We start from the raw sequence: 24,241 nt of genomic DNA, 5'->3' as shown, positions 1-24,241 counted from the left end.
TCCTGCTGGAAGGTGAACCTCCGCCCCAGTCTCAAGTCTTTTGCAGACTCCAAGAGGTTTTCTTCCAAGATTGCCCTGTATTTGGCTCCATCCATCTACCCATCAACTCTGAGCAGCTTCCCTGTCCCTGCTGAAGAGAAGCACCCCCAGAGCATGATGCTGCCACCACCATATTTGACAGTGGGGATGGTGTATTCAGAGTGATGTGCAGTGTTAGTTTTCCGCCACACATAGCGTTTTTCATTTTGGCCATTAGTTCCATTTTGGTTTCATCTGACCAGAGCACCTTCTACCACATGTTTGCTGTGTCCCCCACATGGCTTGTGGCAAACTGTAAACAGGACTGGTTTTCTGTTAACAATGGCTTTCTTCTTGCCACTCTTCCATAAAGGCCAACTTTGTGCAGTGCACGACTAATAGTTGTCCTATGGACAGATTCCCCCACCTGAGCTGTAGATCTCTGCAGCTCGTCCAGAGTCACCATGGACCTCTTGGCTGCATTTCTGATCAGCGCTCTCCTTGTTCGGCCTGTGAGTTTAGGTGGACAGCCTTGTCTTGGTAGGTTTACAGTTGTGCCATACTCCTTCCATTTCTGAATGATCACTTGAACAGTGCTCCGTGGGATGTTCAAGGCTTTGGAAATCTTTTTGTAGTCTAAGCCTGCTTTAAATTTCTCAATAACTTTATCCCTGACCTGTCTGGTGTGTTCTTTGGACTTCATGGTGTTGTTGCTCCTAATATTCTCTTAGACAACCTCTGAGGCCATCACAGAGCAGCTGTATTTGTACTGACATTAGATTACACACAGGTGCACTCTATTTAGTCATTAGCACTCATCAGGCAATGTCTATGGGCAACTGACTGCACTCAGACCAAAGGGGGCTGAATAATTACGTACACCCCAATTTGCAGTTATTTATTTGTAAAAAATGTTTGGAATCATGTATGGTTTTTGTTCCACTTCTCACGTGTACATCACTTTGTATTGGTCTTTCACATGGAATTCCAATAAAATTGATTCATGTTTGTGGCTGTAATGTGACAAAATGTGGAAAAGTTCAAGGGAACTGAATACTTTTGCAAGCCACTGTATATAACTGTTTTTGAAAGCAAAATTTCCCTACACCTTTTTATTGTCACCACTGGTGGCCCTGACAATATAGCAGAAGTCAGCCATTACCGCTTCCCATTCAGTTGAACAGGAAATATACAACCACACTGGCACTGGAGTTATTTTTTTGCAAATAAAATGGTTGCTCAAGGAAAGTGGGAGTGTGGTATACATTTTAATATAAAGGCATAGAGGTAGATTGTATAATACAAAAAAGTCTTTTTACAGTGGATTCTGTGGTGTTGTTTTCAGACAGGTTGATCCATGGCAGCACAGTAAGTGTTAACCAAAATCACATGGAATCTTTTGCACTGTACATAAATGTTTAACAGTGTGGGCTGACGTCCTAGAGGTTCAGTATCAACAGCAGAATGATCCTTTCAGAATGCAGACTGGAGTATCTGTATTGCAGTGTGCTGCTGAGACTGAATTTAGCTTTTCTACTCTACCAAAACTATTCTCATATGGGTAGAAAAATATGTGCAACACTTAAGGCACCCAACCTTAATACCATAAAGGCACAGTCTAATCTATTTTAATTATACCATTCACCTATCTTGTAACCCTCTATGAGTTATTGTTAAACATAAGCCAGAAGTAATTTCTAGCATTGGAGGTCAAAGTCTTATTCTCTCAGGTCTCACATTCATTGGCAGCCCCCAGACCTCAACCAGCTGGAACATCAATGCTGGGAGTTTTTCAAATCACGGTTATAATAATTTCTAGATTGTGTCTACAGAATCAGTCATACCATACCAACTTAGAAATATAGCTGAGCCCCCATTTATATTCGGGTCCTAAAGCCATTTCACTGTGCTAGTGGATGACTGCTGACTGAGCCAGTGTGTACTCAGACCTTATCAGAATGGCATGTGAGAAACACTGCCCTTCTGCCTGGCTGTCAAAGAACACAAGAAAAGCGAAATTACAGTAGGACTAACTGTTTCAGTGAAGTAATTACAAGTTATTGTAGGGTCCCCCAACCTCCAAAACTTTAGAAAATATATGTTGTGCACACTGTATACTGAAGCTGTATTTCAGTTATAACACTTCATCTTTGCCGCTTCCATTCTTATGCTCCTCACGGGTAGAGATTTTTACACCTAGTATTGTAAAACTGTAAGTCTCAGTATTCTTCAATCAGCTCAACAGTCATGGAAAACATGAATGTTCTAGTGGAAATTGTTTGTAATGCTTGATTTTATCCCACAGCTTTAACATAAATGTATAGCTGAATAAAAACCTGAGTACTGGTGCATTTTTCTGGGTAAAATCCTACTGTGTTCAGTTTGGGGTTATATTTATCGAATCTCACAGGGTTTTAAAGTAGGGTGTTGGTAACTTTTGGTGTGCGATGTATCCCTGGGTAAAAACCTCAATTCAGCACAATTTGTTTTAGCTCATGCAAGTTCCTTGTCACAGTAATCTACACATCTGATCAAAGCTTTTGGTAAAAGCCTAGGTTTTTACTATTAGTAACATGGGGTTTTAGTAATATTATTATTTCCCTACATACCATTTTAGCCTAAGGCATATACTGTAAGTGGGGCAAGCAATATATAACTGACAGCTAGGATTTTTAAATGCCTTTATAATGGGTAATGATGTGTTATAAAAAAATAAATTTGGGTTTCATGATTAACTTGAAAATTACTTTTATTATACAGCTTTTTATGTCTGATGACAGGTCTCATTTAAGGGATGATGTCCCATCATGGAGGTGTAGTTACTCCTGGAAGGAGCCTCCTCTTTTCACCTCAGTCCTAGTGAGACTGCCCTTTAAAGAGGAGAAGGAAGCAGACCTGTAGTCAATGCCATATCTATATATAGGCACTTGAGAGCCTGTGCCTAGGGTCTCAGGAGGGTTGTGCAGTGTGAAGTGACTTTTCAATTTTTTGTATTTTTTTTATTGTTGTATTCATCCACAGTAGGCTTTATAGCAAAAAATAGTGTTTGGTACGATATTGGATCTATTATGTGAAATGCTTGGGAGCCCCAAGCTAAGACCTGGGGATCTTTCTTTAATCACCAGACCATAAGTTTGCTAAAAATCATCAGTCAATCAGCAACTTAAAGTGGGGTCACATGGGACATAACTAAGTTTGTTTTTGATCCCAACCTGTGTGCCACACTGAACAATTCCTTGAAATAAACCCAATAGGATTAATTTGCCACCAATATAGATTCATGCTGCTTAGCTAACATCAAGTACAAGGTACTGTTTTATTATTACAGAGAAAAAGGAAATCAGTTTTACAAATTACATTATTTTCTTATAATGGAGCCCATACCTCCCAACATTTCAAAATTAGAAAGAGGGACAAACTTTGTGACCACACCCACATACCACTTTACATAAACACACCCTTTTTCATTGTTGGTTGCTACTGTCCTGAATAAAATTTTCCCAGATGAATGGCCTTTTAACCTAAAACAATGTAATATGAAGGATCAAATGCTGCAAAATCTCTCTGTGCCTGCCATCAAGCAAAAAGGTACCTGATCTAGACAGTGGGAGTGCAGGTATCCAGTTTTCTAAAACATCAGGTTTAGGGAATCCTTTGCATGTGTAATCTTAAATTGCAGATTCTTCCCTCCACAGTCCAGAGATTACAGCTACACAGATCTGTACTTTAGTAATACATACAGTACTTTAGAAGGGTGGACAATGCTCAAGGCCTTACTACAGGGATCACCAACCTGGGGAGTTGCAGAGAATAGATGTTATAACTCACTGACAGGAGGCTCACAGGTCTGATTCTGATCTTTTCTCTCCGTCCCTTCCCAGGCCCCTGCTCCTTCACCGATCGTTCCCAGCCCCCCTGCTCCCTCACCGATCAGGCCTCCTGTCAAATCCTCACAGCATAATTTTTTCTTTCAGGATCCCTTCCCAGCCCCTCCTGCTCACTGCTGAATTTGACAGGAGGTGCTGGGTAGGGACAGAGAGAAAAGATTGTGCTTTTATAACTCTGTGAGGTATTTTACAGGAGGCCCGATCAGCCCAATCGGTGAGGGAGTGGGACATTAAAGAGAAAATCTGGGACAGCGGAATGAGGCATAAAAATTGGGACTGTCCCGCGAAAAGCCAGACAGTTATGAGGTATAATGGAGCCTGTGGGAGATGTCCTTCCTGTAATTACATACCCTAATTTAAGAAATAGGCAAAAATGATGTTAAGCACAAGCACTATTATTCATAGGCATGTTTCACAAGCAGTGTGGGACTGGGCCAGCGGGACACCAGTCTGCTGTCCTGCCTTCTCTACCTGTCGTCACATGCATGTGCAAGGGGGGGAGTGGAACTAGCTTGGGCATCTGGAGGAGAGCCCTTCAGATTGTACAGAGGGCCCTTAAAGTTGCACTCTTGTTGGGCTCCAGACACCCCAGTCTGACCCTGTTCACAAGGGGTAATACCATTAATATCTAGTCAGGAATGGAAGTTGATGTTGTAAAGAACAGAGCACAAAATAATAAACCATAAATCGTGTTTTAAAGATACCTGTTTTAATATGATCAGTATTGCAAATCAGTGGACTGTTTACCAGCTGCTAGAATAAGGCAGTGTCTTAGGAAGTATAAAAATTACTAAGTGTATAGCCATGGACCTGTTCATCTCCATGTATCACTGATTTGTAGTTTATGTGGCTGTAGTCACATTGTCTGTGAATAAAAGGGGCGGGGCCAATCATTTTGTGTGGCAATCTCATTGTCATTCTCAATTTCATTTGATTTATTATTGTTTTTGCTGCTGCAGCCTGCCCCTGTATGCTTCATAACAACAAATGGTGTCAAACCTGTAGGGGGGGTAAACGTCATAGCCCATGAGTACCTAGGGCAGCACAAAGTGTAAATACAGCCCTGGCTGTAGTTGCCTATGTCTGTAGAAGAAGGAGGCGTATGTGAAGTGGTTATTTCCAGCTCATTTCCAGCCTCAGCTGTCTGATGTGACGTGTGCGAGCTCCTGAGTGCCTTTTACTACAACACAGCCTGTGCGCTCCCCTCATTCTCCTTCCCCTGCCCGCGCATCTCCTCTCAGTTCCATTCACTTGCCTGAGAGAGAGACACAGCCAAAGGTAAGAGCCACTCGCCTCCCTGACACTTCATGTACAAGCCATCATTTTGGTTTCTAAGCGCACGGCATTAACCCCCTTTTCCCCCGCACAACCTAAATCTGCATTGCTGAGCCTGACAATTGAGCATTGTGCTCATCCCTATCCGTGGCACTGTTTCTGTTTATGGGTATGACTTTAATTGGCGCTGACATTAAACAAAGGGTGGGGAGCGATGCTTGCCTGTGAAATGAAAGGTGCCCAATGTCCCTTTGTGTGTGGGCTGAGCTCCCATGGCCAGTACAGTAAGTGAGTGTGAGTGTCTCCTCTCCCTTCCTTCTCTTACTGCAGCTCTCGGGGGGAAGCCAGGCACCGGCGCACACACCATTCCGGGGGGGAACCGAGGAGGATTTGCCTGACATACTCAGCCTACATTTCCACATTCAAGGAAGAATTCGATCGTATTTGGGAATTTTTACAAGCAAACTGGGATCTATGAGTGGAAAGGTGATCAAGCCTAAAGAGGAAAAGGATGCTTCTAAGGGTAAGCGTGCTCACAATGAGCTTAACCTCTTCAGCAGCTGGGTGTTAGGGGGGTTCGGGGGGAAGGGGGTCATTGTATCATTGTATGCTGGTGGGAACTGCGATTGCGCACGCCCCTGACTCTCGGGGGGTTAAAGGAAAGTCACATTGGAACAGGTGGTGACCTCTTGTTGATCGGAATGATGTCGCGGGATAGGCTGTTGCTAATGACTGATGCTGGTGGCATTTTATACACCACTTGCCTTGTGTATACATTCTACAGATGATATGCCGCCAGACTTGCAATGTACAGGATCGCTCAGCCATCATCTGGGCAACCTGGTACCTACAAGTTATACCCGTTCTCTCTTCTCATTGGCTATTGCTATTTAATTAAGAAAACGGCCACCTGATGTCACTATTAACTATGTCATCTCCTCCTAAGTCTTCAAATGGGTTAGGAGATGTGGTAACAGCAAAGGTGAAGGGACTGAGCCAGCTATAGTTTGCTAGACCTGAGCTATGAAACAATCAGCTGTCCTTATGCAGGGTCGATAATGCTAATCTCCCAGTGACACATTTATGGAGTCCTTTCTTAGGGAGAGAGCCATGGCTTCAGCAAGAACTGGTGGGGGTTGTTATAAGATGTATTTCACTGTATGTATCCAAGCCATTGACTGCCTTTGCTGCTGGATGTAAACTGGGTGACAATTGCCATGGAGACGGGGAGGGCAGGAGGGTGGGGGAGGAGAGGTGTGCTACACTGCAACGGCATTACTTTCATTTGCATCTCCAGCACAAGCTGGTTTTATAGCAGGGGTCTATGCAAGTTTGTGCTGGGGGGTGCAATGATACAGGCCTGGGGATGATAAGTGGCACTCTGTACATGTGCTCCTTCCTGTGCTGTGCTGGGCCCTTACCCCTTTTACTGATACCACTTCCAAAACTTTCCCCTAAGGGCAGCCCTATATGTATGCACCCTGTACTCATGTCTATAGAGGCACTTCCATTATCTTAGTTAATCAGCAAATTGTAAGCTCTGCAGGGAATGCAAAAGGTGTCTTGTGTACATTGAAATACATGTAAAAAGTATGATAAAAAGTACATGAGTGCAATGTCCTGCCATTTAAGTGCATTGATGAATGCAGTAATAGCTGGAGTACCACATTGTGGTCCTCAGTCAATCAATTTGTGCCACAGTAAAAGTTCTCATGAGAGTGGCTAAGCTGCAGAATCGCTACCTCGAGTATTCTATATGTAATTATGCCAAAATAACAAGTACATTTGAGATAGTGCTACCAGCCAACATACCAAACCAACAGACTGGCACATTCTAGATCCATCACAATAAATATACTGGAAATACTCAGCTTTAAAGCTTATTTTCACAGTGAAGCAGTGAATGCTAGCTGTGGCATTGTAACAGGTTTATTTGTGCTGTATAGCAGAAAATGTATGTATCCTGGCCAGTCAGTAACAGATTCAGCATTTGTGTGGAAACTGTATTTGATGCAGTGAGGCAGACTCTGTGTGGAGATCAAAAACTGGTTTCCAGTCATTTTTCTTGTTGTTATAGATTCATAAACTTCTGAAATACCTGACTTCTCTAGAATATAGTAGGTCTGTTATTTTATTTATAAATAGTGTATTTTGTGTATTCTTTGTTGTTGTATAGTATGAACTGTTAATTATATAAGAAACAGGAACAGTTTTAGGCCAATACTTTGTAATGTATTTAAACAGGGAGTAGGTGCGATGTGTATAGAAAAGCATCCATATGAAAATCTGAAAACGGCTTATTATGTACTTTAAATACCCTTCTGTATCAGACCTAGAAACAAGTTAGCAAGCTTAAACGTATGCTTTTAGATGGAAAATGTACGGTAGCTTTAGTAAGGGAAAATACAAAAAGTAATACTAAATGAACATTTAATGTAATGTAATTCCAAGATAATATTATAAATATGATGGGATGTGTTATGCAGTACTCAACATACTGTATGGTGCACCAAACATTTTTTTGTGTCCTAACTTGCTACAGGTACCAAGCCACCCACATGGGCAACAGACAACAAAAGCTTTTTGCATATAGGAATATGCATATATCACATGTCACATGAGATTATAATCATGGTGCTTTATAGCAGTGATCTTCAGCTATTAGTCTCTCACCATGCTGCTGCAGGCTGAAAATGATGTTATCCAATTGCAGGTGATGTTGGGGACTGTAGTCCAAAAACAACACTGGTTGAGCTGCATATAGTGTACTTCAATTTTTTAACGCTTGGAGATGCTGAGAGAATGTTATTATTATTATTGTTTATCTATAAAGATCTGTTTCTATAGCACTGTACAAATAAGGGAGATATAGAGTAATAGAGAGTCTTGCTCACATGAACTCATGATCCACAGGTGTTCTCTATAACCAGTGATATCCATGATTACTGTTGTTCAGACATAGCAACGGGCACACACTTGCTGATACAGGCTTTCTCAGCATGAGTTCATGGCTCTTTTTAATTTATTTTGTATTTCAAACCATATTAGCATTGCATGATGTTATCTAACCGCAGGTGATGTTGGGGACTGTAGTCCAAAAACAACACAGCTTAAGCTTCTTTTTTTATCGCTTGAAAAGATGCTGAGAGAATGTTATTATTATTGTTTAGAAAGATCTATTTCTATAACACTGTACAAATGAGGGAGATACAGGTGTTCTCTATAACCAGTGATATCCATTAATACTGTCGTTCAGGGCACCCACTTGCTGATACAGGCTTTCTCAGCATGAGTCCATGGCTTTTTTTATTTTTTGTTTATTTTGTATCTCAAACCATATTAGCATTGCATGATCTGTGGATATTTTTAGTAGCTTGCCCCTGTAAAATGATCCGTCAATACATGTCTTGCCTTTGGCTAGCCCCATTTCTGTGTGACAGTGTTACCACGTCAGCAGATCTACGTTTTGTCTGTATAATAGTGGCTCATGGAAATTTCCTGCTCCACACATCGGCTGTTATAAATTGCTGGATAACCTAGCTTTCGGAAAGCAGAATATTTTTTCCACACTCCACTAGCTTAGATTTATGGAATTGATATCTAGAGAAAACGTAAATGATTATATGCAATGTTGAAGTCATCCCAGGAGATAAGAGGAGATATAGCCACAGTCACTTAGGTTAGCTGCATATAATAAATACTGAAGTTAAAATTTTGGTTGCAAGATTAAATTGTTTGCTCTGTTTAAAGGGCTCACCCTGTTACTTAATTCACCCGCAGAGTGATGAGCTTGGTGCTTGTTTTCTGTACCCAAGGGCTAAAGTCAGAATTATAGATTATTCATTGAGAAATAATGTTATATTGATGATTTCCTATACTGTGGCTTTTTGGGCTTTACAACAATGGCAAAACATATTCTTTCTGCATGAAAAGAAGTGATATAGCAAGTGTGTTTGTGTTTAATTTCCTGGAGATTTGTGTACAGTTGCTGCAACATGCTCTTTCCAAAAAGACCAATCAGTCTCTTTGTTGCATCTAAACCAAATAATTATTTTTATTGTGTTACACATGATACATATAATGTATTGAACAGCAGGCGTTAGTCAGAGTACTGTATACAGTGCAAATCCTATAATCAGACCTTTCAATTAAGAGCATTTGACATCTTTTGAAAGTAGAGTATAATAAACCCATGTCTGTTCTGTGCAGAGTATATTCAAATGGCACAAATCACATTTTAAAAATTAAAATGATATATCAATCAAATCCCACCCCCCAATGTGTCACGTACACCGAAGGTTAGGGCTAATCATTTGTTTTCAACAAACCGTTGTATTGAACACACTGTATTCTGTCAGAAAAAGGCAAATGTTACCAAATGCCGATAAGGTCAGTTTGTATCAGTGGGTCCACTCTAACATTCCAGTAAGTGCTGTTTACATATCTGATATATGAATCAAAATGTTTTTGTATTTTGTTGGAAAATTTTACCAGGTGCACACCTTACACTGTAATCTTTCCAGTAATATATTGTTACTTTTCAAAACAAATATCAAACCCATAGTTATTCCTCATGAGCAAATGTAACCTTGTACAAATACTGGAATGTAACCCTTCCAATGAGAACGCTTGAATAATTTTTGCATCATTTAAACTCTGGCTGCACTACTCACAGACTCAGCAGGAAGACACAAAATGAGCTGTCTCATAAATATATGCCATTTTTATGTTCCACGCTATTTACCTCCAAGCTGACAGCCAAATGTGATTCTAGATAAGGCACTATATATAAAAAAATATATATAACATTGTTCTAGTCTGAAATGAATAGGGGAGCCAGGGCAGTTAGGGGATAGTCTCCATCTGAGTTTCACAGACAGGGGTGCTTCAGAGATGTAGCTAATCATCTATGCCCAGCTAATTATTATATAGTATGCTAATTATCTCTAATTTTACATTGGACATTTTCTAACCAATGGTGGCCCTCTGAGGGCCCAAGGCAAATACTATCTCTGCTTTTTACACTGGGTCCCAAAAGTTTTAGGTTTATTTAGGGAACTAAATGAATCTATACATTTTAGACCATTTTACTTGGTGCTTTATGTAAAATCTATTGATTAGCACATTATGCAGCTCAAGATGAAAGGTCACCCGCGTTAGTGAAGCATTATCGCAGGTGACTAATCTCCCCGTGTGCCACTGCCCTTAAAGATTAAACATTTCTATGGCAAGGTATTTTTCCTCTTCTGTATTTTTAAAGTCAGTGATTTAAATAACACAGAAGACAAAATGCTGTTTAAAACTTTGCATTTTGCTAATTTTTCCTCAGCTTAACAAATTTTTGGCAGGGAAACTGGACATATTTGCTCATCACTAACTGAGAAGCAAATGGTCACTCACTGGAGACGAAAAGATCTGTTTGCTGACAAACGTAGCCCAAGAATCCACCCCTATGATCCTAACTGCTTTCTGAAATGCCTGCACCCAGAGCTAGGGATGAGCGAAAAATGCTGAAATGCTTGAAACGCTGAAAAATTACAAAAATATAATTTTTTAATGCATGCAACATTTTTTTTTTGATGCAGGCGACAATTTTTTAAAAAAAACCTGCTTTGTGTGTCTGCATGTGGCCTGGAGCAGTGGCTGCAGATGGCACATCAGAAAGCAGTTGGGAGAGTAGGAGCATATTTTTTCGTCCTGTGTTTATGTGAGTTAGTGGTTTGGCAAAAACCAGAAGGGCTGATGTAAGAAGCCATAGACAGTTACTATTTAGTGAGCTGGTGGGGAGACTTTGGTCCTCTGTGTACATGAAAAGACATATTTTGAATCCCAGTCTGGACCAGATTTCTACACAATCAAATGTAAATTTAAGAATAGCAGTGCAGGTTAGCCCCAAAGTGCCCACATATACAGACATGCTGTGTGAAGTAGGTTTTAGTTTCTTGCATAGGAATGGTTTTGTGTGCAGGAATTTATAAAGAGAAACAAATGTAGCCCTACATACAACTCCTAATAACATAAACAGTAATTAGTTAAACAGCATTCTAATTACGACCTACAATAAATCTGTTCTTTATGATAGTGACATCATATAATTTGTGAAATCTTTACCAGATTGTCTTTTTTAAGCACTAATTCACTATTATCTATCCAAAGGTTTGTCACAAGTAAATGTTTCTGCATATTAAGTGTTTTGCTTTTGTCCTCATCTTAACTGATGGATTTTCATTTGAAAGAAACCTACTGACTAGGCCCTTAATTATTTATTGAAAAGTATTTGAAGTTAATTAGCTTGTGATGATAAATTACTGTGACCTGGTTCTTATGATTGCTCTTTTTTATTAGTGTCTTATCCTAGGAATGTAGTTTCACTACATATTAGTTTTGTTATATTTGCATTTAGTCTTTCAGAGAAATTATTGATGTCAGAAGCACTGCTAACTGCAATATGGATAAAATTCACTAGATTATTTGAAATGAATAAACTATCCACACATGTTTAATCAGGAATAATATTAAAGGATAGTGTGTTTCAGTTGATAAATAAAATTAAAATAAGTTGCTATATAACCAACACATGAGCATGAACATGTTATTTAGAAGTCAGATTTGAATAGAAATCATAGAAAAAGATTTCTAAATAAATGAAACGTACACTTTTAGAAACAGCTATACTGTAATGAAAGGAATAAAATTTTATTAAAAAACATAAGAACCACAATTTATTTGCTTACTGATGAATGAATTTTAGCTTATGTATTCATGATTTTTCCCCCTCTGTTATTCCTACATAAGGGTCACAAAGGGTCATAAAGGCCAGTTTAGGGTCACGCCTAACATAAAGAGGTAATTGTATTAGTTAATACAAGTTTATATATCATCAACTGGGACAACTGGAGTTGTTATTTGTCTTTAACTGACAATAATCAAAGGTACATCATTTTTAATGGTCTAGTGATAGGAACGACATTTAAGATGGTGACAGGCCTAGGACATAATACAGCATTTCATATTTGTGCGTTAACTCCAGTGGTATCGCTCCTTCTTTAAGGGCATACCTGAATAGCACATTGAATTGCACATCAAGTAATAATGGGCATTTGGGGCATACCAAGTTACCAAAGAAGAATATTTAGGAAATTTAATACAAGGGGAGGACTTATAACCTGTTCAGCTGCTACACTGGTGCCCACCAGGACATAGGATAGCAAAAGGGATTAGGACCATTTATTGAGTTATGTCATAAACTCAAAAAAATGTAGAACATGTTTTTTCCTTCATTCCCATGAAGGAAACTGAATTATAGGCAAAGTTTAACTTCACTGTCCACATGAAAATGCTGCGCATGAAATTTCAGGTGCTTCTCCAGCTAAAACATGGCTGTGGAGAATAATTGCTGTGTGCCATTGTCCTAAACTGAGAATTATTTAAAAAAAAAATAAATTTATGATTTACTTTAATTTACATCTTTAAAAAAAGAACAATGCTAAAGAGGCCAATAAACAAAACAAATTACAATCCAGTATACAGTACAGTAGTATGAAATATGTCCCCACCTGGATGCAGCCATTTTCTCAACCGGTCCTGTAAAAATTTCACTTGCACCAATAATTGCTTTTTCTGCTGTAAAAATTATATATGTTTTTTAAATGACTTAAATGCAGGTAAATCAGACTCACTTGTCATCACCTCAACTTTTCATACTTAAATTGCCATTAAAATGATTTAGTGTTTTAATATCTTATTAAATGAAAGAATATAGTATTTAAATTAAATGATATACTGTAGTAGTTTAAGGTTTTACTGCGCTGTGACCCAATAAAAAATGAAAAGCTTGGTAACTGCCAAATATAAATTTGTTATTAAATAGAATAATTTGCAGTTAGGTCAGGATTCCTTGTTATTCAAAATTTGTTTAAATAAAAAACCTGACTGTTGCATTTCTTTCATACAAGTATTAATTATTTCAACCACTAAGTAGTAGTTTTTGTTTGCTAAGAACACAAAGTCCTCTAAATGTATCACCACAGGGCAAATATTCTCATGAACAGTAGGTCCTGACAACCAGTCAAATAGTTCCATCCCTTGTTCTACCTGCAGTTGGCTAAAAAAAGTCAGTCACTGATTGCTTGCTATGTTTTGGTCAAGAATAAATCTTGACCGGATTAGGTCAAGATTTGGCCTTTTTTCAGCAGAATTCGGATTCAGCCGAATCAACGCTCCCAGCCGAACCCAATCCGTTTCCTTAAAATCACTTAACTTTATGTTATGTAAACACAGAAGTTGAAAATTTTTTGCTGCGCGCTGCTTCCTCTAACTCTTCTGTAGCCTAATTTGCATATAAAAATTCAGATTTGGTTCAGCATTCGTCTAAATTTCTCACAAAGGATTCAGGGTTCGGCCGAGTCCGTAAACAGTGGATTCGGTGCATCACTACTCATTTTCTTACTCATGTACAGAGTGCTTTAACTGAGGCTTTATACTCGCCTGCAACAGAAGGAACATGTGTATCATAAGGCTGACTTATTAAGAAAGATTTGAGGGGTCATTAAGAGTATCTAAGGACTGTGCATACAGGCCCGGATTTGTGGAGAGGCCACAAAGGCCCGGGCCTAGTGCAGCAGAAACCTGGGGGCGGCATGCCACCCCGCAGCACAAAAATCATCTAAAAATTTGTGTTCCCATACGGAGCAATGGGGACTTCTCCCCACTGCTCCGTATGCAAGTTTGGCCTATGGCGCATGCGCACTTGCAAACCCCGCCCCCTCCCGCTATTCGCGCATGCGCACTTGCAACCCCTGTTCGAGCATGCGCGCACCCCCCCCTGTTCACGCATGCGCACTCGGGGGGGGGGGGGCGCCCGGGGGCGGCCTCGGGGTGGCACATTTGTAAATCCGGCCCTGTGTGCATATCCAGGCACAAGCAGCACTTTGAGTAAAAACCTACTGGAATTATATAACTTTCACACAATAGTCAAAAGAAAAAAGAAGCAAAAAAAGTAACCATTAATATATTTGCTTTTAAACAGGTGAACAGTAAATTCTACCTGCTGACTCTTTTTGTGGGTTACTGTACATTTACCTGGGCAAACTTAGTTATAATGCATATATGGAGCAATACTGTATACAAAAGTAATCACAAAATGAAAACAAGACAGTTTCCTCAAGACAAAATATGGCAGAGAATCTTATTAAAGAAGAAGGAAAGGTAAAAACTAAGTAAGCTTTATCAGAAAGGTCTATGTAAATACAGCCATAAGCACTCACAGAAATGCTGCACTGAGTCCTCTATCAAGAGAAACACATGATTTATTGTCCCCTTTTTTTGTAAACATGTTCTTAAGGTATCTTACTTCCTTTCTCAGAAAAATCTTTCCTTCATTCATAAAACTCTCTCCCCCCCACCCTTAGGAATGTGTAATCTGAACTGAAATGGCTAAGATGCAAACAGGAAGCTATGAAGACAAAGATAAAATGGCAGCTGCTACTTAAACAGAGAAAGCTTCTAGGGCTGGTTACTCAGGTATGGTAAAGCTTTCTGCAGAATAAATATAGTGTTCTAAGTGGCACTAATGTGGCTAATCTATTGGCAGTTAAATGCCAAAATGCCTTTCCTTCTCCTTTAGGGTAAAAAGCCTTAAATGTTACATTATTTGTATGACACTCTCACATTCTTTACTCTTTACAATTCTTTAACAACTGGATCCTACAAAAAGTATAGTTTGCCTGGCTGTAATTGAAGAACACCTAAATTGAACTGAGAACATTCAGTGCCAGTTAACAGAGACTATTTTGCATATTGCATATTTTGTGGCCTGGAAGTTCTGTGGGGCTGTTGTTCAGAAGCAAGAGTGAGAGGCTGAATATAACTGTAATATAAATATATATATATATATATATATATATATATATATATATACATATAAATATAAACTGTAATATAAATATTATAGTTTAGTGAGAATTGTGGATAAATAATTTTTGCTAGATAAACCTTATACGGATTCCCAAAACTTGGGTATATTTCTCTTTCTCTAACAGACTGCTTGTTCTGTGTCCCTTTAGGTATGGGGGCAGCAAAAAAAGATAGAAAAGTTAATGCATCACAAAGTGCAAAGGCCAGCCAAATAAATGAAGAGAATTAGGGTGTCTAAAATGCAGTTTTAAATTGTAAAGGTCTCATTTACTAATACTAAACAATTGGTGCAATTTGGCAAGTTTTTTTTACCCACAAATCAACAATGTTTTGTATAATTCCAGCTTTTTAGAACTCCACACAACCATTTGTGGCAAATACCAAAGAAACTAAGATTTTCACTGGTTGTAAATTGCTTCAAATAGAAAGGAAGGAGGCAGCAGCAAATTACTAACCTATGCTTGATTAAGGCAAAACCAATTATGCTTGAATTCAAAGAAAGACATTGCATTGTGCATATAAATAAGGACATACACCAATATTCAGTCCTTTTGCATTTCTTAAATAAACAAGCCCTCTGATTTTTTTTAAAGCTTAGGCATCAGAAAAACAAATTCCACGTAGTATAAAATAAGGGTTGACACTGATTATTTTTCTGATGACAATGATCATATAACAAGACTGTATTATCTTTGACAGAGAAAATTAGAGTGTCCTGTATGCTTGTCTCTCGGTATCTGTATGTGGTTGGCACATTGCTGGCTATATACAGCAGGTGTCCAATGAGAATTCAGCTCTTGCATGATTCAGAAATAGGCATAAGACTGTCTTGTCAAGGCCTGCCTCTCCTTCAGACGTTAAAAATAGAAAGCACAATGATGCTCAGTGCTGAGCAGCACATTTAGCCATTATTACATTTTTGCTTGTATTTTTTTTTAAAGATGGCACATCTAGTTTTGTTAGAATACTTTCCCCCTAAGCCAGTGAATGAAATATTCCTAATTCTGCATATGCACAGAATGAGCTGGCGAAACACATTTTTATTCTGCTACATAATTAAAAACTTTGCATTTTCAGCAGAAAATAACCATTAAGACATTATTAAACATATTCATAAGTTATGTGTTGCAATAGCTATTTTGTGTCATTTATTTTGGTGGTATGTTGGTGGTATGTTGTACTTGCTTGTTTACAGTATGAAAAACTTACTTATACATTTAAGTTTGCCTTTCTTATATTGTCAGTTCTCCTAATTGCAAATTTTTTAAATGACAAATTATAAAGATCTGAATGATGGATTTCTTTTAATCAGCAGTATTTATAAAACTAAAACGTTACTTTAAGCACAAAATCAAAATAGCAGAGCAAGTAGCTGACGGTATTCAGTTTCTTGGATGTATGGCAGCCAATACTGGCCAATACTGTTCAACAAGTATTTGTGGAACCCCAGGGCAGTTTGTATGGTACCTCAGTGGCAGACATGATTTATGCCCATTTCCCTAACCTGCAGTGCTTTGTCTGTATGCAGCAATACTCTCAGTATATTATGTGCCAACCCATGAGTACCTTGCTATTTCAATTGTTGCATAGGCTGTAAGAAAACCACTTTTGTGCTTTGTTTGAAGCTTTGCAGAAACTGAAAAGCAAGAATTTTCTCCTTGGATTTTGACACAGAATGTTTCTTTTTCTTCAGTTCTAGATATGTGCCAGGTCTCTCTGCTGTCAGTCCTAATAGTGCAGTGAATATATTGTTCTAAACTACAATAGAATGTACAAGTTTAACACAGTATAATAATAATATGATATTCCATTTATTGTAGACAAGTAAGGAACATTCAAGAAAGGCATACAATAAAATATACTGCATGTGCTTTTTAAGGTTTACATACAGTATCAGAGTACAGATAGGGAACTATGAAGTGTGAAAAGCAAATCAGTCCTGAGGGAATTGATGATCAAGGCACTGTGTTCATGTGTGAGTCGTGATTAAGATAAAGCATCTAGCAACAAGGAATGAGAGGTTATGGAGGTACATAAGGCAGGTTAGGGGGAGACTGATCCTACAGAGATGCTGTAGGCATGTACAACAACATAATGACTAGGACTCAAATTCAGAGCAATTTTCTAAATCTCTTTTTAGGTGCCCTGTAAGGAAAACTACTGCAGATAAAAAGTGCAGTGATCAGTGGTGTCACCCCCCCCCCCACAACCCCCTCCCCCTGTTCCGACACATTTTTGTGGTGAACTCGCACTGGTTCAAGCACAATCGTTCTGGTGAGTGCAAGTGAGCAGCGGGCCCAGAGGGGGTGCAGGCCCAGGTGTGATCCCCTCCCCTTGCACCTCTGGTAGTTATGCCTCTGGCAGTGATTCATACAATGTTTTTTGGGGGTAGTTCAGGCAATTATATAGAGCATTGGTTCTCAAACTGTAACACATCCACATGCCAATCTGGTGAATTATAAGTGAACTCCTTGCTTCCAGTTGGAGTTATAGAGCCCTTTTAAAGCATGATCTTCAGCTGTGTCCCTGTTCAAAATGCCCGTTTCAAGATGTTGTGGACATCCTAAAAGACTTTCTCCCTACAAAGAAAATGTACAAATTTAATCTAAAGTTCTGGTTACAAACTTTAATCACTTTTATTTTTGACTATAACTATAATTTTTTTTGTGATGGGTGACAGCTGAGTAAAGACTGCTCACTTACTATACTAAATGTCTGCATCACTTATCACTGTGAAGGATGTATTACTTCTTGGCACCACAAATGTATATTTAATATATATATATATATATATATAAATAAAAAGTGCCAAACTGCCCTTGGATGTGTATGTAGTATTCTTTCAATAACAATAAATGATTTATTCACATTTATCCCCAGCCATTGGTTTTCCTCTGTGTGTAGACTTGATAGTGTTTTATTAGGGGCATATTTTAGAAGCCGTAGCTTAATTCCTCCTCAGCACAGACTTGGAGGGCCTAGTAATTTTGTCATGTACCTCCACAACCAGCTATTAACAGTATGCTTCAATATTTGTCTCTTTGCCTCAAAATTTGCCTCAGATGCAAGGTTTTTAACCAGAATGAAGGTGTCTTGGTATGAAACATTTTAGTAGACAAATGTGCTAAGAAAACCATAAAAGAATTTTTTTGGCATGCGACAGTTCTAGTATAGTTTTGGATCAAAGAAAAAAAATATTGCATTAACAGCCATGCTATATTCCTGGATAACTGTGTCAAGTTAAAAACATCAAGAATCATATTAAAAGACATCTTGAGGTTTTTAATGGAATCGGGGTGTTGCATTCTTTCCCAATCTAAACACCACACTTTGGCAATTAACACAGGCTGACATTTGGAATTTTCTTGAAGACTATTCTGGCTGGTTAAGAATATCTTTCTGTCTTCGCTGCTAGAATTTATCCATTTTCATTATATGAAATCAAGAGTGGTTATGGCAAGAAAATCTTCTCATTATAAATGTCAGAAAACAGCCAAATTGAGTTGTCATGCCTCCTGTTGATAACTAAATCATACAGATATAATAAATTATTTATAATGCTTTCAATTAAGTAATTTTTTCAAAGCATGATAACCTATTCTACCGTTCCTAACTGTAAGATCATCTAAGAATTTGTTTGAGATATAATAATTTATTTTTATCCCCCTATTAGATAACATTGCTAAAAAAGAATTTTCAATAATTAGACTTGTGTGAGAATATAAGTAGTTGTGTTCCACCACTGTATATCCTGGTTAGTGGAAATGAGATAATATACTTTTACAGCAAATGAAAACATGTACCAGCAATCATCTCCTATCCAGCAACAGTGTGTTTATCAAAGACTGATATATTTTATTGTATGTCTTTCATGATGATGTCTTGCTTTCACCAGCTACACTAAGAAAATATTGCCTGAACTCATAACAAAGTAGTTATTTCCACAACATAAGAAGAATTTGTTAATGTATATCATTGTGAGACCAGTTATTTATTTTATTAGTAAAATAACCTGCTTGTTATCTTTCCTAGTTAACATTTGCTAAATATAGGAATATAGGAATAGAGGTCAGGAGGGACATGATTATAATAATAACATTTACCACTGTAAGGACAATCTAAGATTTTTTCTCTCTACAGTAAGATATTTTGTATATTTAATACAGGAACTCACCTCCTATTAGGATTGGTGTAATAACTGACTACTAAGGTGTCCATTATAACAAATGATATAAGCTGACAAACAGAATTGAAATATCTGGCTACTATTTTAGACATATGAGTATAAGTCATAAGAAACAATGCAAGCCACAGAAATGGGTTGATACTTAATCCAATATCTGGTCTACATATTCACCCAAAATATTTTGATCAAAATGGGTTTTGAATGGAATTAAGTTTTGTTTTAAGTTATAATGGCAAATATAAATGGGTGATCAAAGTAGACTATAAATGCTGACATTGGACCCTCAGTCTACCTGGGACCCCAAGCATCTGGTTATATGAAAGATTATTGAAAGATAAGATCTGTGCATCAGCCACTTTAGACATGTGTCTGTAAGAGTTGTATTTGACACCTGATATGTATAAGGCAGCTCCTCTCAAAATCTATTTTTATTAACAATAAAAGGTGCATAATGTTCTCTGCTTTACGTATGCACCATCATAACAATGCACTGTTATACATTTCAGGATATATCAGTAGTTCATATCCTCTAATTTAAAATAACAGTTTCCAGGCAGTAACGACACAGACAAATGACTAACTTTATTCAGGCTGATTCTAGATAGTTAATGAGTTTCTCTCCTCTATCATTACTATTAATAGTTCTCTCTGGCAATAATAGGGTGTACAACAGACCTTTGAAGCTGAAACAATCAGCATAAATGATGAATCAGAATTATAATTTAATGGATTGAACTACAAAAAGTAAAAATGTATTATTCTATTTTACATGTTGGTGTATGAATGTTTTAAGTGATTTTTCTCTCTGTGCAGATACATGGTAACCACCCAGGATTAAACTGTAAAAAATTTAAAATGTTTCATACACTAAATAAATTAGACATCTCCATCGTTAACACCATTATCCCAAGGTAACTATAATACGTGTAACAAAAAAGGCAGTTTTTGTACTTGCATTAAGCTTTTGCTTTTTACCTACGGACTTGCTGTAGTGAGGTTAACCGTGATCCCTTGCAATATCCTAAAAATAAAATCTTTGTATAAATGTATCTTTGAATACTGTACTGTAACAAGAACCAGGGCACACATGACCAATGAATGTGCATTATTATGGAAATAAGATTGTATTACGCCATAAATCTGATTTTGTAGAAGCAGCTTAAACAAGTGATATTGCTGCTTGAAGGGGGCTGTGTTATTTGAAAAGACTACCAATAGAATAAACTTCTCTAAAGAACAAAAATTAATGACATACAAATAACATTTGTCTATGAAGCTGCAGAGAAGGGCCAGAATAATAGCTGAGTTTTGGTTCAGAAAGTGTTATGCAGCACAGTAAGAATTAAAGACATGACGGCCCATATTAGGAGGTGTTAAAAGAAATCTAAGTAATCAAGCTGGTACTATTAGGTAACAAGTGGTAAAATTGCCCTTGGCTGCCATTTACAATGACCCATGCTTACAAGTGGGCAATTAGAAATTATTAGATCAAAAAGCTTCAGGGTAAAGCCTACAACCCAGCTAATATCTTAGTGAAATGGTGGAATGGGGCTCTTTGAAGCGTGGTACACTTCGTTGCCCATCTGGTTTCATTAGGAAAGCATAAGGCAGGGCACAGTTATCTCTTGCAGAATAAAGTTACAGATGGTGAAGGTGTATTCAGCAGTAAAGAGATGCAGCTGTGTAATTGTTTGTATTTAAACTATGGGTTGATTGTTAACTCATTTAGCAACATTGTCCCTAGAATTGTTAGGTGCAAAATATAATGACATCAAAGCTATTACTGACATTTGTTTCTACTTATCAACTGGTAATACTACAGGAAAAAGTAATAACATACTGCATATGTTTATGTATTTTTACTTTCATGACTGAGTTGACTGACAAAGAAAATTGTATGTAAAATTACAAGAGATTGATTTAATTGAGAGCCACTTGTCATTATGGCAATTTTATTTACCATATCGTACTGTATCATACTGGTACTGCAGAGCATGGACATAACAGATCCTGCTGCCTCCATGTCAACATCTGAATGCAATATAAATGTTTAAATTAATTTCCTTAATTTGTTTAATATAGCTGTCTTCATAATAGCAATTCCTCTCTTGATTTTACATGTAAGAAACACAGGAACTGCTATTATGAAGTAGCCTAAGTAAGCTTAATTGTGTCAATGTTGTCCTGTTATGAATTCTTTTTTTTGTATTAAACTGTTGCATAACTTAAATCTTGTGAAATTCAATGTAAACATGAATTAAAGTAATTTTAAAATTTAAAGATCAAATCTCCCTCCAGCTATTTGACTTATCAAGACTCAAATATAATTAAAAATATTCATTAAGCAGCTTCTCTTAAATATGTGTACAGTGTATAAACTGACTAGTTTGAGGTAATGTTGAGGATAAGATAAGCAAACAGAAGCCCTGGTAATCATCAAAACTTGGATTGTGTGTAGTTTCAACTCTGAAGCCAGTCAATGGTGATATGAAAATTCAAAAGCTGGTAACTTGGCTGGCAGTTCACCAATGTTTTCTAAATAAAAAAGTTACCCTTCAGTAATAGTTCTTACTGAAACTGAGCAGGGTTTCTGTGACCATTACAAACCTTTGCAACTTGATACAAATAAAGTTCAAAGGAATATATAATTGTTGTGGCTTGCATACTTCAGGAAAGTTAACTGTTATGAATTGCGGCATGATTGTCCTGGTCCAAATCTAAAAGAGCAAAATCCTCCTGAGTCTTTTTAAATAAGGTTATTGTGACTGATTTGACTGCTGTAGTTAATGCCTTCCATTTATTTAAGCAACTGTACCATATGTTGAACTATTGGGTATAGTTTGGGCTGTGTGGCCTATAATAACTCTATTAATAGAAGCTTTGTACTTTTTTCATCACTCTGGGATCTGTTGCAGAAAGCATATATTTCAAATAATACAGTTTGATTATAGTACACTGCTAATGAAAGGGAGTAGTGTTTGCTTTGGGAGAAATATTGTGCACATGTTCTCACTGAGTAATATTAGGCATACATTCTTATAGGGCATGGGTTTATATACATACGGTTGGAGGTGGTCATGCCTGACAGAGAATTCCCCTTGCTTCCCACTTGCTTTTCTCTTCATTGCATTCCCCAATTATGTTGCTTCCTTGTTACCAACAGGTTATGGATAGCTAGTAAGATTTAATACAGTTTTGCCTGCTGATGTTTAATAGCTGGCCATATAGGTCCACTGCTATTAGAGTGAATGGATATTCCACAAACTAATCTTGAGGAGATGCTTTCATAGAGAGCCTGAAGACAGAGTGAGTGGATTGGTTATCCTCCATGCACATATCACAGTTAGATTTCATAAGGGGGCTCACATGCTTACACAGATCCTTGATTGGCATAACAGTGGCCATACACTTACAACTATGATCTTTCCTAATACCAATGATTGTTCGTAGACTACACTAACATTCAGAGATGAATCCTCAGATATGCAGGTAAAAACAAAAGAATTCAACCCCTATCTGATAATTTAGTACTAAACATTTGCTGGTGCTCGGGCGCCTTCAAAGGTGCCAGATCTAAATTTTCCAACCGGCCCGATCAATGAAACAACTAATATCCAAGGCCTTTGCCGATATTGGTCGTCTCATCTCCCACCATGCACTTACTGGCACTTACATATCGGTGTGTGTATGGCCACCTTAAGAGCTAATGGATTACCTGACTACAACAGTCACCTCTGGTCTTGTTGTAATAGAATGATATAATTCTATACTATACCCATTAAGCAATTGGTGGGAACTTATGTCTGCAACCTAATGGACTGATTATATGCATTTAGTATACCACTCATAGGGAAATATCTAGTAGTTCTGAAAAAATGAGTTGGGTATTGAACCTGAAGCTACATTAGTCAATGGTTCACAATGCTTCCCGAAACCCACTTTTTTATGTGAGACTTTGAGCCTGTAAAAATGATTTATTAGCAGCATACTTAAGATAAGAATTAGTAAGAAGTAAGGCAGATTTAAAACATACTATATGCAAAAATATATATCTTTTTTTAGTATTTTAGCCTCCCTCACTAAATAGAAATGCAAAAAATTATTTAAAGAGAAATGTTGGGATGATAGTGTTCCTTTAGCTAAATGTTATGTTTTGCTAGTGGGCTATTGAATAAATACAAGCAGCATGCACGTGATTTCAGAGTACACAGAATTTAGGGATTAATATTGGGTGATAAATGATTCCCTTGTGCTCATCTGATGATTGTATCTTTGTAATTTAAAGCTGAGGTTAACAGGGACAGATCTCATGGGAGATACACAAAGAAGGATTCTTACACATAAATGTAATGATGAACAGCTTCCAGTTAGCAGAGAGTGTGTGTGTAAAACACATTGATAGATATTTCCATGAGAGGGTAAATTGGATTCTTGAACATTACCGTTGATTTCAAAAGATTTTAATTAGCTCCTCTGCTGTATATTACACATTATGACATGTCCTTAGCTAGCCAAGGTTGTGTAACGCATTGAGGATCTATTTTTAGCCAAACAGTTATTTATTTCTATACCTGATTTTAGCGTGTGAATTTCTTACCCCCGGAAATGATTAGGTTTTAGCTAGACTGAAATAATACTTGTAAGCTTATTTGAATGCCTTGAAAATGTAAAATTACAATTAAAATTACATAATCTTATGCACTGTGCTTTTTCGGATATATTGCAGCTTTTTTCATGAATTCCAGTGTAACTGCACCCATTGTACAAATTTAGTGCTGATAGTAAATGTTGAAACCAGTTTCAGTATGGCTGTCGTATGAGAAGAGCATGGGCTTATATTTAGACTGCTTTCAATATACTACAGGTTTGGGATCTATTATTCAAATTAATTGAGACATGGTGTTGCCTGGATAAGGGATCTCCTGGTAATTTATATTACCAGGCCTTAAGTCGGCTAAAA

At 37.6% G+C, this 24,241-nt stretch overlaps 1 protein-coding gene across 4 annotated transcripts in view; it reads left to right on the top strand.

Annotated features, from left to right (window-relative positions):
* Positions 1-24,241, top strand: part of fgf13 (fibroblast growth factor 13) — a 186,943-nt gene that overhangs the window by 15,395 nt on the left and 147,307 nt on the right. For 2 of the 4 annotated variants that reach the window (XM_031890565.1, XM_012968625.3), the window contains exon 2: positions 5,511-5,703. In XM_031890565.1, the coding sequence (XP_031746425.1) occupies positions 5,655-5,703 (49 nt within the window). In that variant the 5' untranslated portion in view covers positions 5,511-5,654. Of the gene's footprint in view, positions 1-4,948; positions 5,184-5,510; positions 5,704-24,241 lie in introns of those variants that run through there. The other 2 variants (NM_001079101.1, XM_012968624.3) reach the window with 2 other exon arrangements.

This window comes from Xenopus tropicalis, chromosome 8, assembly GCF_000004195.4.
Source record: "Xenopus tropicalis strain Nigerian chromosome 8, UCB_Xtro_10.0, whole genome shotgun sequence".
Taxonomy (NCBI): Eukaryota; Metazoa; Chordata; class Amphibia; order Anura; family Pipidae; genus Xenopus; species Xenopus tropicalis.
The sequence above is the reverse complement of the archived record's forward strand: the minus strand, read 5'-3'. Positions and strand labels throughout refer to the sequence as shown.